General features: G+C 44.0%; 1 protein-coding gene across 3 annotated transcripts in view; it reads left to right on the top strand.

Moving 5' to 3' along the window:
* RAB11FIP3 (RAB11 family interacting protein 3) overlaps positions 1-19,373 on the top strand; it is a 55,514-nt gene that overhangs the window by 20,156 nt on the left and 15,985 nt on the right. For 2 of the 3 annotated variants that reach the window (XM_075179390.1, XM_075179389.1), the window contains exons 2-8: positions 1,982-2,075; positions 8,056-8,144; positions 15,099-15,253; positions 15,711-15,887; positions 17,159-17,299; positions 18,220-18,255; positions 18,591-18,681. In XM_075179390.1, the coding sequence (XP_075035491.1) occupies positions 1,982-2,075; positions 8,056-8,144; positions 15,099-15,253; positions 15,711-15,887; positions 17,159-17,299; positions 18,220-18,255; positions 18,591-18,681 (783 nt within the window). The remainder of the gene's footprint in view (positions 1-1,981; positions 2,076-8,055; positions 8,145-15,098; positions 15,254-15,710; positions 15,888-17,158; positions 17,300-18,219; positions 18,256-18,590; positions 18,682-19,373) is intronic. The other variant, XM_075179391.1, reaches the window with a different exon arrangement.

The raw sequence follows: 19,373 nt of genomic DNA, 5'->3' as shown, positions 1-19,373 counted from the left end.
ATGTTCACAGGCTGTGTGTGTGGGTGGGTGTGAGCCTGTGCAAGCTCATTACATGGGAGTGTAAAAAGTTACATCTTAATTATATCTTTGCTTCCGTTCTTATGGGAAGCTTGGGGTTAATATGTGCAGTGGGGTGGAAGGAATGGCTGGCAGAGCCAGGAAAGGGGGGTGGTGGGAGTGACAGGGAGTTGATCTTCCTGGGGGGAGGATTGTCTTTGAAAGCTGTAAGGAAACTTCAGGAGTCTTGCTGTGCAGGTTGCTCTGGGTCAGCAATAATGGACATTGTTTAGTCTGGATTAGGCTGAGTAAAGGTTAACGGAGATCTTATAGGTTGATAACAGAAGTTTTTAAATACATTTATTTTTTTCAGTACTGTAGATTTATTTGCATCAGTGAGTTATAGATTAACTTTCTTTATACTCAAATCAGGTTGAGGCCTTTTGAGTCTACAGGGCACGGGTAGGAAACACAAGGCATGCTGGAAGTTGTAGTTCCACACCAGCCACAGAGCTACACCTGAACCTGTTATAGGGAATTCATTATGTTGCAATCCCCAAGGTGTAAGGGCTAAGGCCCTTCACAATTCAACTTCTGCTTTCAGCATTATTAATAGCTGAATTGATAATGGTTATGATACTCTGCTTGTCTTATCTTGTAACAGGTGAATGTTCTTTATGGAGAATTAGGTAACTTCAGGTATAATAAACATATAAGCCCTGAGTCATGAAGGGAAGTCATGCCTAAAAAGGAGTAAATGTTCTCTGGGACAAGCCATGTTACAATGCAAGGGGTGCAAATTAGTTTATTATTTTGCACATAAGTTAAATTCTTGCTGTTTTGTCATCTAGCACACAAATACTTGATAGCTTTATTTTTACACTGAAACTTAAAGTTGATCTAGGGCATCCCCTATCCCAACTATAAATCTGTCCTCACATTTTAAATTTACCTCCCCCTCCAATGCAACATGGTTTTGTCCAGGTACAAAGTTACTCATTTTTTTATGCTTTCCTCTCTTTAATGGCTCCTAGTGAGAGGGGCTGCATGTATAAGAGAGGACATATTTTTGCAGTAGTCATCAAGGGCTAGATTTACTAAGCTGCGGCTTTGAAAAAGTGGGGATGTTGCCTATAGCAACCAATCAGATTCTAGCTTTCATTTTGTAGAAGGTACTAAATAAATGAAAGCTAGAATCTGATTGGTTGCTATAGGCAACATCCCTACTTTTTCAAACCAGTAGCTTAGTAAATCTAGCCCCAAGTCTCTGATGGGGTGAAGGGTGAACCCAATGTTCTGCAGGTTCGGGAATAACAAAATATTTTTTTCTGTTACCTTATGAGTAATCAGTAGAACATCAGAATGGCCAGTTAATGCTGGCACGCTGTTACATTTTGATGCACATGTGCCCATTATGATCAATTTACTACAGATTTTTCACAGCCAGGTTTATGAATTATATTATTTATTATTGTTCATATAACACCATATTATGAAGAGATTTACAGAGAATATGTAATCATTCACCTCAGTCACTGCCCCATTGGAGCTTACCATCTAAACCAGGGGCAAACGCAGGATTTGTAGAGGGGGGGTTTTCACACCACGCCGCCAGTGGGCGTGACCAGCATGCGTGGGGGCGTGGCTATAATATTAGACAGTACTTGGCTGCTCTCCAACTCTTCCTATCCCTATAATATACATGGGCAATGCTGCCTGAACTACTGTTAGGTGCACACTGCTCTCCCTTTTCAAGCAGAGCTGTGTGAAGCGGGAGCAGGGTCCAGCCACCTCAATTATACAGTGCCCCAGGCTTGGAGGGGGGTTTCCAGGCACTAGGAACCCCCCCCCCCCTCCGGTTTGCCTATGTAAACTCCCACAAACACACACACTAGAGTCAATTTTTGTCAGCAGACAATTAACCTACCATTATATTTTAGGTTAAGCGCTCCCGGAGTTAATGCTGTGTTGTATTCCCTCACAGGTAAAATACCTTACTGGTTATCTGGATCCAGCCGGCCTGGGTGTTATCAACTTCCGTGACTTCTACCGGGGCATCTCTGAAATCCAGAATGAAGGTGAGTTGTGGTGTGTTATACTTTGATGTCATTTCCTTCTGGTGACACATTCTGGGTTATGTTTTCCATCACATACTCTGCTATGAATTGTCCACAGAAACTGTCTGGCTTCAGGATTCCTATAAACCTATCGTACTGATCAGAATTGCAGCTTCCTATTGGTTGGATCCAGCACCCATTTTTCTAGTCATGAACTTGTTTTATTCTGTAATGCACAAGACATTCCAATTGCCTTTCTGGACATTGTCAGTGTACAGAGAGCGAGTGTTAAAGTGAAGGCAGACGTTAATGTGTATGTATGTGTGTGTATTATTATCCTTTATTTGTAAGGCGCCACAAGATTTCAACAGCACCGTGCAGAGCACAAACAGTAGAGCATATAGGGTAAAAAGGTATAAAACAACAATCAAATAATACCGAGACTCCAAGCTCTCCCAGCATAGCTAGTGGGGTGAAGTTGGAGCAGAAGGATAGGTATAGAGACTGGAGGAAAGAGGGCCCTGCTCATAAGAGCTTACATTCTAAAGGGAGGACGAACAGACACAATGGAGCGTCTCTTACTCGATTTACCATCAGAACGGAGATCTGCACCTCTCATAACCATCTGCTGACAAGATTGTGACTCTGCACACTCTACAGATGTCGGCCTACGCTGCTAGTTGTGAGTGCGCACACTTCCAAATTTGCCCTATATCCTTGCATTGCTGATCGTGATTTTTATGAAGTTTAGAAAACCAAATCGGACAAAACAAAGTTGTTTGGTACTATAAAACATGGTTGTGGCGTACATACTCTTGCAATATCTTACCAATATTATATATATATACTTTTGTTGATCAAATGCTGTGTGGGAAGAGTTATAACTGCAACCATTTTATGGTTTCACGTGAATGTAGCCTAACAATTCACTACAAGTCATTGGCTTAATATTCATAGGACCCAACTAATATTTCTGAGGCACCGGTTTCTAGTGAATTAATAGGCTACATCAGTAACGGCTAACCTGTCACACTCCAGGTGTTGTGAAACTACAAGCCCCAGCATGCTTTGCCAGTAGTTGATAGCTGGCAAAGCATGCTGGGACTTGTAGTTTCACAACACCTGGAGTGTCACAGGTTAGCCAACACTGGGCTACATACTCAAAAATATTGGTTGAGCTCGCAAAATGGCCGCCTCCACTATGTGTAGGTGAAGGTTTTATGATTGTACACTTCCTAACTTTTAGGCCTTTCATTTACGACTGAGGGGAGCGTGGCCACGTCTCGTTGGGTGTGTGGCTCACACCCCCGGGTGGTTCTCGCTAGGCCGCCACTTACTCCCTTACCCTCCCCTCAATTAACCTATTCTTTGCCACATGAACCAGTGACTGGTGTATATGGCATATGTTCAGCGGTAAACAGGACATTAGTCCCTACATTCCGAACATCGGGACAAAAGTGGCGATTGTCAGGAAATAGGAGAGTCCGGAGATATGTGACAGTCTGAATATATGTAATTGAGTCTTGATATTCAACCATTGTACACAGGCTATATTAATTTAAGCACACATGGAAAAAGTGTGCGGTTAGACACCAGAACAACAAGATAATTAGATTTTGCAGAACTATTTGTTGTTCCACACTTCATTACAATGATAGGCATATATATGTAATTTCCATGCTAAAATCATTCTGTGGACAAAGATATTTGCTTGTCCCTGGCTTTGAACTTATTTCCCTGTAAATACACAAGGTTAGCCAGTAATCCATTAGTGCTCTAAATTTGCATGTGAAAAGTTACACAGAAAAGGAAGTGGTTGATATTAGCATAGATTGCATCATTTGTTTCTATAGTGAATTATCTGTAAAATTCCTATGTTTGGGGGATTTCTAAAGAAAATTATGTGAACTTGCATAACTATTTTTCCACAAGTCTAGTCAATCTAGTCCTTTAAAGCATTACGCACAGTGCAGGCAGCCATTTTGTTACAGATGTCTACAAGAAGCAGCTATTTGGTTGGCTAGGAATTGGTGGCATCACCTCATGCCTAAGGGATGTCATCCGTTCCTATTGAATTGTTAGGCTGAATATTGGTTCAGACCACAAAATGGCTGCTTACGCTAGCTGTCGGTGACAGGTGCACTTAAAGTGTTTTCAATGTCCCTGGATTTATTAAACGTGAACAGTGAACCTTCTGTATTCAAATGCCAGCCGCAGAGATATTAATTAGCGAGTATATTATATGTTTCAGAAGGACCAGCCGGCAGGATAATGTGTCATCTGCTTTGTCATAAAATGGCTGCGTTGTTGGCGATGACATTTTGCTCTGTGATAAAGAGGGAATTTCATTTTTCAGTATCGCGCGCTGACCTAAACCTAATCTGCTTTTGTTCTCATGTGCGCCATCAGAAACTGAACAAAAATATTAAATGTCGCATATGTAAAACAGGTGGCAAAATCCTGAAAGAGTCTAAGGACAACTTTATTGTGATGAAGTCTGGGTAATCCCAGCAGCCTCTGTCTGTGATGCCAATCACAGCGGATATATTGCTGTAAAATACACCTCTCTTTATAGAAAAACATAGTTGATAAACAAGTATTTAGTAATGTTGCAATAGGACATTCACAAACTAATAAATTAGCAATCTAAAAGTGGACAACCCCTTTACACTCCAGATAGATGCATTTTATAGATCCCTCATAGCTTCTTTTAATAACTTGTATAACTTTTTTTTTTTTTGCCATTTTGCATGTGTAATACTGTAACTAACTTGAGTTAGTAACATAACATGTACAGTAATAAACATGGATTTGTGTAGAACATTTGGATACGTAGTAATTGTCCGTAAATCATACTTAGTCTAGTTTTTGTACCTTCGTTCCGGGAGACCCTGGAGGACGGGTTCAAGGAGCAAGTGCTGGGAACGTGATGACGCGATTTGGGGTCATTTAGAGACTAAACACTGTTACAGAGGAGTGCCAGTATTAGATATTAAAATTCTTGAGGTAAATTCTGTTTAAATCATAGTTGCCAACCTTTAAAGACTGGCCTCCGGGAGTCTCGGAGTAGAGGTGGGCGTGAGGGGGCGGGGGTCCGCGAATCGCGTCATTTTGACCCCGTAATGATGCAAACACGTCATTTTAACACGGGGGACGGGCCAAAATGATGCGATTTCTGGAGAATCGCATCATGGAGGCTTGAAATGTGCCCACTTCACTGGGAAGTGAGCAGATGCAGGAGAATTTGCCAGGAATTCTGGAGTCTCCCGGGCATTCCGGGAGAGTTGGCAAGTATGGTTTAAATCCTTTCAGGGACTTTTTTTAAGTGAAAAAAATGGCATCAATTTCACTACCCTGGAACAGAGTTGAATGGCACCTGTATACGAGGCTTGGCAATCTATCCAAAGAACGCCCTGCTCCTACCTGGGAAAATTTACCACATTCTCTTTTTTATAGTTTTCCTATACCAGGAATTAGGAGTCCTGGAGACCGTATATTACAAAATATTATTGCTGGCACCAGGTTTTGGAAACTTTAGGTAGATCTGTCCTGTTCCCCATCTACAACAAATCCTGCGTGTTACTGAATCCTGTCCATCCCTCTCACAAACGGGAATAGCAAGTTTGGAGTTTGAAATGCACAGCACGGAGTCCTACAAAATATTGTCACACAATCTGGCAATCTTCCCCCTGGCATCAGCAGGTTTAATGGCGGTGAGAGAAATAGTGAGGCATGGAATATATTTGGGCATTATCCACAGGAAATCTTTATCCTTTCTCCATTCCGCTCTGTCTGGTGTTATTTGGAGAATAGATTGGAAGCCAGAAATCTCTGTATGCTGAGCTTATAGGGGTGTGTGTCTGTGTGGAAGGAGGAATAGTAGTTTAGACGTCTTTGTTTCTTTGTTTTCCACTGACAAATTAAATAATTAGTTTTAGGTTACATTTCATTTTTTTTTAACTCCTTCGTAGTACTATACAGACTTTGTTTTCTCACACTATGCATATGTTTTGTTGGCAATTTGTTTACACACAGTATTTGGTGCAGCCTATGAATTCAGCGAGAACCAGTTAGTCACTGAGGCATTAGGTGCCTCGTGCCTCCGTGGTGCCACTTGTTCCTAGGGAATTGATCATCTGAATATTGGTTCAGCCTGCAGTATGACTGTGTATAGATGATGAGTACACTCTAATATCGCGATCATCACATGGTAGTGATTTCTCACCATCCTAATGATCACTGATAAAGCGATTTAAGGCTTTTTGTCACTTTAAAAGTAGTTTCTATTGTCTTTTTTTATTGTCTACGGACATATTTAGAGGTAAATGTATAATAATATGCTTATTATAGACTTATAAGTGTTTACTATGCAGGTATTACTAAATTGGCTCATTTGGTTGTGTCACATAATCCCCACATCTGGTGGCAAATCACATGGTTTCTATGATACTGGGGTCAAGCCTCGGTCCAGAGGACTGAAAATATAACTTATTATTATTATTATTATTATTAATAATAATCATTATTTAAATATTATCATTTTTATTTTATTTATAACGCACCGCAAGAAGTGTGCATCGCCGTACATGAATTAACAGTTGCATGCAATACACGGCCTGCAACGATCCCTAATACGTTGCATAATACATTATTAAACTAAACATAATTATACATAGACCAGACATCTACTAATAAACAGATTATACACAGATGAATTGATAATGCAGATTAGGTTATTTACGGGCAAGAGTGAAGGTCATGTCTGAGGGGAAGCAGGCCTGGGCTTGCGAATACATGGCTGGGGAAGCAGCCTAGAGGTACAGAGGGTGATTGAGTCGTAGAAGGAGAACATGAGGAGAGAGGACTCTGCTCCAGAGCACTTATATCCTAAATTCTCTAAGTTTGCTTGTAGCCTGTATATGGTATTGACAGAAAATGATGCCTTGCTTATGCATCCCTCTGCTGGACATAATTAAAAACGTTTTTAAGGTTAAATTCCTTTAAATGGCACAGGGTAAACAACCTACAGCATGCATGTAGGATTTCAAATCCTGTGCCCTGCCCTGTGTGGCACGGCATGCTGGGAGCTGTAGTTCTGTTTAGCTGTATAGACACTGATGAGAATTGTTTTGTAATGTCTATGTGGAGGGAAGTGAGGGCTTCTTTCCGGATGGATGTATGTCCCGTGTACAGGAATGTTGGATTGCAAGGCCCACAATTGTCATTCAACTCTGGATTTAGGAGGATAGTGGGAAATGCAGGTTATTAAGAGCTGTAGTTCTGGCAGTGCTAGTTCTCTAACCTATCTTGTCATCGCAGTTATGTCTGCTTGATCCTTAAACATTTGCAGATAAGTACCATTAGACTCCATGCAAATGCTGCAGTCTGACCACTGCATTGCACAATCTGCTGTATAACATGAAATGTAATCGTCTAAAGGCAGAATGTTGAGGTAAAATATGGTGGTTATTATAACCTAAAGAGACATGCCTGTAAAAGGGCACCTGTAGCTTAGATACACATTGGAGGCAGCCATTTTGTTGAGGATACAGCTAAGCGTGTCTCTTTATGTTAGTAAAACAGTTATATTTTACCCTTTCCCAGTGCAGCCTATATACACTCACTAGGTAAAAGTGACATCACTGAAGCACAGATGAGGCAGCCATGTTGTCTAATGAACCAATATTCATGCATCACTGAGGTACCTGCTTCCTACTGAATGGACGAACTGTACTCACTTGAGTATTGGTACCACCCACAACATGGCTGTCACCAGTGTATGTAGCAGACACTACATTTGTTAACATATGCCAATATATGAAGTACCACCCCATTTTAAGTATCGAAATGAAAGTTATGAGTCGTTTGTAGTTTAAAGATTTTGTTGTACATTTTTGACCTATTCATAAATAAAACGTACAAAAAAAGAGATACAGTAAACAGAAAAGTATCTTGATACATGAAGCCCCCTGACCCCTTTGTGCCTCTGCTCCCCCTGTAGATCTGGACATGCAGCTGTATGATATGGGATACCCCTCTGAGGAGGAACCGACCTGTTCGGTGGATTTTGATGACCTGGCAGCATTTGAGGTGAGTCCTACTGGGGATTTAATTCATTAACCCGGCTCGCAGTGCTGAAAAATGAGCTTCTGTGGAGAGCAATGGAAGAGGTTACTGCAGCTACTGGGCATTATCTGTGTCATTAATACCTGTGATTATTCAATGTATACCACGATCACATGTAATGCAGCCCAAGCGGTGGACTGGGTATTATTAGGAGGACTGTTATGGATCATATAAATATATAATCATATCCAGTGCTGACAACACTGCTGAACTTAGCCCTCTCTTCCACTTGTGCACACACTGTTTATTTCACTGGTCTTTTCCCCCCACATAGCTGGTCTCTCTCTCCCTGTGACTGGGCTGTGCCCTCACCTGCCTTGTTTCCCATTTGTCTCTGCACTAAGAGTTTCCCACACTCAATTCAATGTTATTCATTTCACCACATTCCTTGTCACCTGCTGCCAGCTCTCTCATCACTGGCCTATTCTTCATCACTTCTCTCATCACTGGCCTATTCTTCATCACTTCTCTCATCACTGACCCCTACCCCAACACTACGCTCATCACTGACCCCCTACCCCAACACTACGCTCATCACGGACCCCCTACCCCAACACTACGCTCATCACGGACCCCCTACCCCAACACTACGCTCATCACTGACCCCCCTACCCCAACACTACGCTCATCACTGACCCCCCTACCCCAACACTACGCTCATCACTGACCCCCTACCCCAACACTACGCTCATCACTGACCCCCTACCCCAACACTACGCTCATCACTGACCCCCTACCCCAACACTACGCTCATCACTGACCCCCTACCCCAACACTACGCTCATCACGGACCCCCTACCCCAACACTACGCTCATCACGGACCCCCTACCCCAACACTACGCTCATCACGGACCCCCTACCCCAACACTACGCTCATCACGGACCCCCTACCCCAACACTACGCTCATCACGGACCCCCTACCCCAACACTACGCTCATCACGGACCCCCTACCCCAACACTACGCTCATCACGGACCCCCTACCCCAACACTACGCTCATCACTGACCCCCTACCCTGAAACTACGCTCATCACTGACCCCCTACCCTGAAACTACGCTCATCACTGACCCCCTACCCTGAAACTACGCTCATCACTGACCCCCTACCCTGAAACTACGCTCATCACTGACCCCCTACCCTGAAACTACGCTCATCACTGACACCCTACCCTGAAACTACGCTCATCACTGACCCCCTACCCTGAAACTACGCTCATCACTGACCCCCTACCCTGAAACTACGCTCATCACTGACCCCCTACCCTGAAACTACGCTCATCACTGACCCCCTACCCTGAAACTACGCTCATCACTGACCCCCTACCCTGAAACTACGCTCATCACTGACCCCCTACCCTGAAACTACGCTCATCACTGACCCCCTACCCTGAAACTACGCTCATCACTGACCCCCCCTACCCCAACACTACGCTCATCACTGACCCCCCCCTACCCCAACACTACGCTCATCACTGACCCCCCCTACCCCAACACTACGCTCATCACTGACCCCCCCCCCCACCCCAACACTACGCTCATCACTGACCTCCTACCCCAAAACTACGCTCATCACTGACCCCCCTACCCCAACACTACGCTCATCACTGACCCCCTACCCTGAAACTACGCTCATCACTGACCCCCTACCCTGAAACTACGCTCATCACTGACCCCCCCTACCCCGAAACTACGCTCATCACTGACCCCCCCTACCCCAACACTACGCTCATCACTGACCCCCCCCCTACCCCAACACTACGCTCATCACTGACCCCCTACCCCAACACTACGCTCATCCATGCCCCCCACTCTCACTTCTCTGCCAGTGTTGTTATATCCTGATTTTCTGTCTGTCACCTGGCTGATGTACACATTGCCTTTGCTGCCCTCTACTGTTCCAAAATGGAATTCCTCAAATGACTCAACCTGTTATGTAATGGTGAAAGTTGCTGGGGGGAGGTCAAACAGGTTCTACATACATCGCCTGTATGTCTGATCGTGGGAAAAGGTGTTTTCTGAGAATGAGTAGACCTGAATTACAGCCAACAACTGGTTAACCCCTTTAAGCTGTGTATGATAAAATGCAGAACTAGCAGGAATTGAAGTCAAATTATTCCTGAGAACTCCAGTGGAGATTAGAAGATACCTGTAAACAAATGTTAGTTCCTCCTAGCTGCAATACTCTGCTATGTACACCTAAAACGCTCCCTCCAAAGAAGAGGAAAGCAGATTGCAAACCTCACTTAGATCTTGGATATATCTATGACGTTGATAAAATAGACAACGCTGTATTAAAAACCATTGCAATATATTTTTTCACAAAAAGAGATTATTTTATTGAACTACACGGCACCTCTACCCTAATGTAAGCAGCGTTCTGTGCAAATGACAGGAAGATAGGGGAAAAAATGTGACCTTTCCAACTATAGCTTTGGGGAGAAGAAAGACAAGTTAATAGTCAATTTCCACCTCCACGCGACTTTGAAGTTATTAGTTTGTGCACGCACTCCTGCAACGTTTATTTAAAGCAATGCTTTATATTTTTGACTTCCGGCTGTGTGTATGTCATTCGGGCAAAGTTGCACATTATGGGTGCCCTTGAGTAAGACACAACTCAGAGCCACCATTGCAACCAGCCCACGAGTGTATATGATGTACTCAGGACATACTAGAGGGCACTCAATGTATTTCTCCCTGGCAAATTATTTTATAATTAAGTAAATATTGCAGGGTTTGGTGACCAGGTTCTCATTACAAGTAATCTGAAAGTGGAAACTCCCATTTCAAAAGTCCCTTCTCTTTTTTTATGAAGAGACAAGTCATTACTTGTTTTGTAAGACACCCACATATGGTAGTTTTGTTGTCACTAATTATGGGGAAGCGTTGGAGTCTGAAGCCTTTTTTAAGCATGTGTATATATATTTTCACATATATGCTGTAATAACACATCCTGCAGACAGTGGCGTGCAGTGACCTATATCAACCAATCAGATGCTTGCTTTTATTCCATGACTTGTACTGGGATGATGAAAGCTTGTAGCTGATTGGTTGCTATGGGATACTGGACATTTGCACTTGGAGAGTAAATCCATCCCAGTGAGTTTAAGGGTCACCTAGAATAAAGTTTGATAATAACTTGTGGGAAGCTTTTGACTATATTATTAGCAGTGGTTAGCATTGCTGGAGCACAGCGCTGGGGTCATGGGTTCAATTCAGACCAGGGTCCTATCTGTGTGGAGTTTGTATGTTCTACCCGTGTTTGCGTGGGTTTCCTCCGGGTGCTCCGGTTTCCTCCCACACTTCAGAGACCTACTAGAAGGTTAAGTGGCTTCTGAGTAAATTAACCCTACTGTGTGGTGCCCTATGGTAAGGAAAATAGATTGTAAGCCCCACTGGGGCAGGGACTGATGTGTAATATGTAGTCAATATATGAATAACTGTTCGATTACAGCCATCGTCGGCTCCAAAATTTGCACCTCGTTTATGGAGGTGCAAAATTTACGCCTGGTAACATATTTCATGATCCGCGTAACTCCAAATAAAACTTGCCTCAAAGGGACGTCCTTAACTTGCATCTGGCATTCCACCTCTTCATTAAATTGTTTAGCAGCGCTCCTCATAGTGTCTACAGGAGACCAGAGGCTGGCTGGCAAATTTTAGTCGATGGGGGCGAGACTCTGCCCGGCAGCCTATTAGAAACATTTTAAAGGCTAAAAATGCAGGTAGCCCAGTGCCCCAACCCAACTACAGGACCGTATTGGGGGTCGGATGCCCCCCTGCTCCCAGCATAGCCAGCCCCTGTGTGTGACATTCTCACCTAGCTACAGCCATGATTTACTTCTTTTTCTTTTTTCTTTTCTTCTTTCTTTGTGGTTTTCTGACGTTCCTGAATAACAAGTCTCCAGATAATAGATCTCACACATGTACCTATTACAGCGAACATAAAAGCCCCTGTTTGTGTGGGAGCCACTTGTGTTCCAGATCTCGTTTCCTCTAAGCCAGTAGTGGTATAACCTAAACACAGTGCGGGGAGACATAGGAGTTTGGCTTGTTGTGACTTCTGGCAGCTTTTTGCTATCACCGTACTTGCATTAAGCACCTATACAGACGGCTCCTCTGCCTTCCACCATCTTTAGCTCTAGGTTTAAAGGACGGTAAGGTAAGTGCTCATTACATTCTGTTTCCTGGGTGCCCTGAAGCTAATTCCAATCCCTGAAACTTTCCAGATCCGACTGTTGCTGTTCTCACACTTAGGTTTGAGGGGGGCAGCGGAGTAGAATTCTTAGAGAGTGTTTGATCCCAGGTACGTTACCTGTTACGGTCTGTTCAGCTGTGCTGGGTGACCAGGGCACCTGCTGATGTCACACAGGCAGAGATCTGTGCTGGAGGAGTGTACCTGGCTCCACGTGACTTGGGACAGGTTTGTCCCCTCCCTCCCAGCTCACAGACGCTGCTCCAGGTTACAAGGTCAGAAACAAAAAAGCCTTTCTATTCCGTTCTTCTGCTTCCTGGACTTTCTCCCCCCCACGTCCTCCTCCCACTTCAAGTCTCGTGCTGTTTCCTTACCACTACTGACCTAAGTGGGCAATCCAGTGCTGCCAGGGGATGCAATGCTGGTGGAAGGAGGGCAGGGAGACGGCCCTGTGAGGATGGCATTACAGGTGAGTCGGTGTCAGGACACCTGTCTTGTGTTTTGTATACTCAGCTGTTGCAGTGTGTATGTGTACCTAGCACAAGTCATATACACAAACTTGTTGTATTGTTTTATCTACAGCCGGTGCAGTACATGCTATTTCTGGTGTTGTTGTATTTTGTATTCTTTATTTCACATATGTTAGTGTTGTCATTTTTGTTTTTTAATATGCAAATATTGCTGCCGACGTGTATATATATTCTTGCTGTGACCTACAATAATCCAGGTGTCTATAGTGGTCTTTGTATGTGCTAGAGATATGTATAGGTGACAGGCTGCAGAGATCGGCTGAGGATTTGCATCTTTACCTGAAGATTCCATTACTGTGCAGCGAATTGTCCTGTAAATACACTAGCAGAGAGCTGTACTGTCTGTATTATTGTATCTACTGCTCTGCAATAAGCCTTTTAATTTGTGAGGATCTTGTTGCACTCAGATGAAATGTTTTAGCGTTGGGAGATCAGAGTGGATGTACCACAGTGTGCTAAGATCAGCTGTTTGCATACAACCACTTATATAAATACTGCACTGGATGGACTTCTGTGTTCTGTTTATTACAAGGGACCATTAATAAACTAGGACTCTTAGCAGGGATCAGTCTCTGGAACAAAAAAATAAACAAAATAATTGCCCAAAGATTAGCATAACCTCCTTATTCCTGTCTCTGTATACAATTTAACGAAGATATACCTTTAATGCAAAGATTATCTGTACTATCTTACACTCCCATCTGTTACTGGACCAGTTGCATACACAAGGTGCAGGCAGCCGCTTTAGGAACCGAACCGATGTCTATTTACTAAGACTGATCAGCTGCCCCCACCGTGTGAGAGCGAGGGGTACACTTTAATGCAGAGCCCTTTGCAGGTGGTACCTTATTACATTGCTACCAGTTATACTCGTGGGTTAATAAGTTGTTGGGGTTTTTTTTGTTTTGTTTTTTTCTTGCTTTTTTTTTTTTAATAAGTTTTTGTTGTTTGTTTTTTTTCTTATTGTATTATGATTGGATATTGATTTTTTTTTTTGTTTGGTCAATGAGTCCAGGGGTAAATTTATCAATCTGAGAGATTTCTGGCGGGTTTGAAAAACCAATCAGATTCTAGCTATCATTTATTTAGTACATTCTACAAAATGATAACTAGGGGCCTGATTCATTAAGGATCTTAACTTGAGAAACTTCTTATTTCAGTCTCCTGGACAAAACCATGTTACAATGCAAGGGGTGCAAATTAGTATTCTGTTTTGCACATAAGTTAAATACTGCCTGTTTTTTCATGTAGCACACAAATATCAATTTTAAATTTCAGTGTACAAATAAGCTATCAAGTATTTGTGTGCTACATAAAAAAACAGTCAGTATTTAACTTATGTTACAGAATACTAATTTGCACCCCTTGCATTGTAACATGGTTTTGTCCAGGAGACTGAAATAAGAAGTTTCTCAAGTTAAGATCCTTAATGAACCAGGCCCTAGAATCTGATTGGTTGCTATAGGCAACATCTCCACTTTTCAAACCCGCCGGAAAACTCTCAGCTTGATACATTTACCCCCAAGTGTCTGCAATGAACCCTAACCTAAAATGAGGGGGTGCATTGCATTCAGGCTTGACGTCTGTCGAGCTTCACTGAATTCATTTGCATTGTATACATTGCATAGGACCATTATCGGGCATGGTAATAATGTCTATCTGAATATTGAACTTTGTTCTCGCATTGAGACCAGATGTCTACTGCAATCATCTGTTAACTTAGATTGCATCGTATACACTGCATAAGGCCATTAGCCGGCACGGAAATAGTGTCAGGATACTGAACTTTGGTTTGATAAAGTTTACGCTGAGTATGAAGAACGTATAGAGGCAGGAAGGACAGTGGAGTCTTATCCTTCCTCGCTCCTCTGTCACCCCACTGAGTGACCTATTAGTGGCCCTGCGGCACAAAATGTTTTAATGATAAACCCAATTCTGTTTATTCCGGTTAGATATAAACACTCCACGGGGGTTTTAATGGTGAGCACTGACCTGTTGCACAGAAGCTGTACACAACAAAGCATTAACTCCTTCACTTGCAAACGTCCAAGAAGGAAGGGGTTAATTCATTAGATGTCTGTGGTCTCTGACCAGTAAAGGATAATCGAGTGGGGGCGGCAAGGGTTAACGCATTGATCTTCTACGTTCGGGTTCAGTTACAGATTATGGCCGTGTCTCCCTCCCCTCCCCACAGGTGACAGAAGTGACGGACAGCGCCTACGTAGGCTCAGAGAGCGCCTATAGCGAATGTGAGACGTTTACCGATGAGGATACCGGAGGGCTGGCTGCCCACGAAGACCCTGAAACCGAGGGCGATGGGGCAGGATCTCGTGGGCGTGCTCCGGCCACGTAAGTACTCCGGGAGTGGGTGATATTTGTGCCTTCACCTAAAGCAGAGGCAGGCAAACTGTGTGGCTCTTTAGCTTTTGTGAGACTCCAAATACTTGTCCCACCACTGAGGGAGGCTGGCAAGGCATGCTGGTACTTGTAGTCCCACCGGTGCTGGAGAGCCAAGGGTTGCCTAAGCCTGACCTATAGTAACCAATCAGATATTGGCTTTAATTTGTCAGTCTCCGCTGAACAACGCAGAGTGTGATTGGTTGCTGTGGGTTTCTGCAGTTTGTGGTATTTACAATGGAATCTTAAGACAATTAGATGTTATATTAAATTACATAGTCCCTTCTCATCCATGTATCTTTAAAGAAGACCGTTCAGTTTTACTCACCACCCTCTAGAACATTAATGTATCTATATTGTGCCCTGTATCTCTATCTGGTGGCCATCTTTCATCCCCTCTCACTCTCAGGCCTGAGGGACTGGAACTTTCCCTGTGTGACATTTCGGTGATCACAGTCACCGGCCAGGAGGAGCAGTTTGAGGATTTTGGTGAAGGAGCAGAGCCGGACCTGTTCAACAACCACTGCGAGGAAGAGGAAGACGGTTTCAACCAAACAACCAGCAGCTCCCGACGCCTCACCCCCAGGTGAGATCTCGCCGCTTTTTGCTGAGTCGGGATTTAGGAGAGGACGCTTGTGTTTCTTTCTTTTTTTTCTGGTGCACAGACAGTATGAGCTGTAACCCTTTGCAGCCAATTGTATTCTAACTGTTGTTTTATGGTCAGAATATGCAGGCCAACGTCTCTGTAAACATTGGTATGGTCTGTGTGACTTTTACTTGGATCCCCATTGCGTAGATCTAAGAGACAGTTGGGGCACAGCATTCCAGGTTAAACCATTAATGATCTACTTGAATATCTTCTGCGGAGAAAGGGCCCTTATGTGTGACTTAGTAACGGAACACTCGTCACTCTACAACATGACCTCAATGTACAAGAATGTTATAGGTAAAATAGAATGTTAGAGATGTGTATTCATGTTTTGATAAGGGGGAGACATTTACCTTTTCACCAGTGGCCCCCGTAAGAAATCGAGCGGGAACCATCTAGCTATGAGGAGCGGACTTTCACCTCTTAGGAGAAACAAAATTGTATTATAAATGAACATGGCAATAGAAAACTAGGTCCATACAGTGAAGCTGCTAGTAGGACAACAGCAGCGTACTTGATTGACTAAGCCAATGCACCAAACAGACTGAACTAGAAGCGTTTCTGCCTTGCTCCACGATTAAGGCAACATAACATTGGGAGGAGAAAAGGATGAGCATATTTGTGTAGTGAAAGTGGGGTGCTGAATTTCAGACATCATGTTCCCAGGAATGGGCAGCACGGTGGCTCAGTGGTTAGCACTTCTGCCTTACAGCATTGGGGTCATGAGTTCAATTCCTGACCATGGCCTTATATGTGTGGAGTTTGTATGTTCTCCCCGTGTTTGCGTGGGTTTCCTCCGGGTGCTCCGGTTTCCTCCCACACTCCAAAAACATATTAGTAGTTTAATTGGCTGCTAACAAATTGACCCTAGTCTCTCTCTCTCTGTCTGTGTATGTGTGTGTATCTTAGAGATTTTAGACTGTAAGCTCCAATGGGGCAGGGACTGGTGTGAGCGAGTTCTCTGTACAGCGCTGCGGAATTAGTGGCGCTATACAAATAAATGATGATGATGATGTTCCGCACATCCTGACGTGACCGGTAGGTAAATGGTAAAACAGAGAGGTTTGGAATATGTAATATTAGTAAGGAGACTGTACGTATCATGCTCTGTGTGTCCTCTACATTGAAATAATTGAAGGCTCCTATTTTTTCCATACTTCTCATGGCCAAATTTTTTTTGCACCCCTCCCCCCCCCCCCCCCCCCCAGTGGTGCGCCTATATCTGACCGCCAACTTCTGGCACCCCCTCCTTGCTCAGCCCTAGGGGGGCTGTACTGCAGCCAGTGCCACAAACATGTCAACCGCCTGGAAGATCTGTCCACCCGTCTCCGATACCTCGAGATGGACAGGTGACACTGCATGCCTGTTACCCGCCGGAGACAGGGAGAGGCGTCAGCATTGATTGGGAGTCTTATCCTGGGACATTCTATGACTGTGTCTTGTCCAATCAGCAGTCCATATTAAAGGTGTGGCAGATTCCACACATCACAGCCCTGTTCTATCTATTAAACTTTGAATTTTGTAAGCCAGGTGGTTACATTTACACCAATATTTAAACTGTAATTTGCTCCACTTTAAATTAGTTTCCCCTTATTCTAAAGGTTCTCGGTTGTGCCTCTCCCTGTCCTGTTTTCTACCTAGGGTTGCTGTGCATGTTTGTGACAAACTGCATGTTAAGTGGTTCTGCTTTTGGGATTTACGTGGGTCTGTGGCATGCGAGAGCAGGTTGCTGAATATCCGGCTATGAGCATTGCCTAAGCTCTATGCACTCCTAACCTTTTGTCCCACGTGATGTTATGGTGTGAAAAGCGATCTGTAGGATACTGATGCTGTAGAATCCTCTCTCAGTAGAAAGATATAATGGAAATGAGAGGAGGGGGGTTCTGTGGTTGGACTGACTTCCCTCCTGTTATTTCCTGGGACAGGAAACTCTAATCACCCCAGACACTTCTTCTGATAGGGAAAGCCAAGTGGTCATTAGCTTTCAACTGACCACAGTTAATATCCATGCTGGTATCGGTGTCTGTCCATCCACCTGTCACTCTATTTCCTCTACCCATTAACCAGGTGAGACGAGGGCCACTTGTGTGGAGTACTAGTGAGACGAGGGCCACTTGTGCGGAGTGCTAGACTCTCCGGGCTTTGCATGTTTCTTGTTGCTTTCATGTGTGGTGTGTGCTGGATTTGCAGTGTTATGAGCAGGTCTACTTGCTCTTCTTACTTCCGTCTTGTCTTTCTTATTTATATTCTCCCTTTGTCTACCCTGCAGCCCAGACAAGAGGACTTCCAGCAGGAAAGAGGCACGGTGAGTGAGCTCAGCCATGCTCCTCTGGGGTGTAGAGTAAAGCTCTACACCTCCGGTAGCGGTGGGGTTAATAATTGAGGTATGTTGCAGGGTCGCTAGCTACGAAGGCGTTAATGAATAAATGTCCTGCAGGCACCAGGTAGAATACGGTTGTGACACTGCAGGCTTTGCGATCAAAACAAAATACATAAGACAGCTGTTTCCACACAAGAATCCCTTACTACACAAAAACTGATCAGACATCAGGAAACACAGGACAGGACGTATGCTCCGTACATCGCTGCGCTACCATACAAGCCCCCTCCCTATACTTTACACATGTTTGCTGTCTCTAGGAGGCTCCAGCACAGCGGATTCCTGGGAGAGGATTCAGCGGAACAGCAGCTCACAGACATGGCCTGCGACGAGACCGATCTCACGGACAAGGTAAGGAAGACGATGTGTGGAAATGGTCATTTGCAGATGCAAGAGGGATCTTTACAAATCGGTTCTCCATGTGCCGTGGCGGTAAGGTGACGTCTACAACAACTGGGGGCAGTCATTTCATGGAGCGAACCAATAAACGTAACCATGCAGCCTGTTCATTCACTGGGAACTACTGACACGCATGAGGCATGTTTTTTGCCTCATGCCTCTGTGATGTCACTAGTTCCTAGAGAACTGATAGGCTGCATTCTCATAAATATTGGTGCAGCCCACAAAATGTCTGCCCCCACCGTGTGTCCGTGCTAGAAACACTAAATTGTGACATTTGCAATTGAGTTTATCAGTGCGCAACAGAGAGTGTAATCTGAGAGAGTGTAGTCAGAGAGCATGTGCTGCTGAACTGTGTATTCCTGCTGCTGACAAATGATGATGATCTGTTTCTGCAGGCTGCTTACAAGGGGGGGGGTTCTTGTTTGGACATCTGCAGCGTATTAGTTTGTACATGGCTTCCTGCTACTTTCACAGAATACATTGCTTTATGTTCCTGGCTTCCTGCTGTATCTGTCACCAGTGCCTTTTATATGATGTTTTGGATATGACACAGCTCTGTTCTTCTCTGTGCATTGCATCCAGTTGTATCCGTAGAGCTGTTTAGTGTTGTATCCAAGGGCAGCACAAATCGTACAACTCTG

The sequence above is a fragment of the Mixophyes fleayi genome, chromosome 7 (genome assembly GCF_038048845.1).
Source record: "Mixophyes fleayi isolate aMixFle1 chromosome 7, aMixFle1.hap1, whole genome shotgun sequence".
Lineage (NCBI taxonomy): Eukaryota > Metazoa > Chordata > Amphibia > Anura > Limnodynastidae > Mixophyes > Mixophyes fleayi.
Note: the sequence above shows the minus strand (reverse complement) of the source record. Positions and strands in the feature narration are given on the sequence as shown.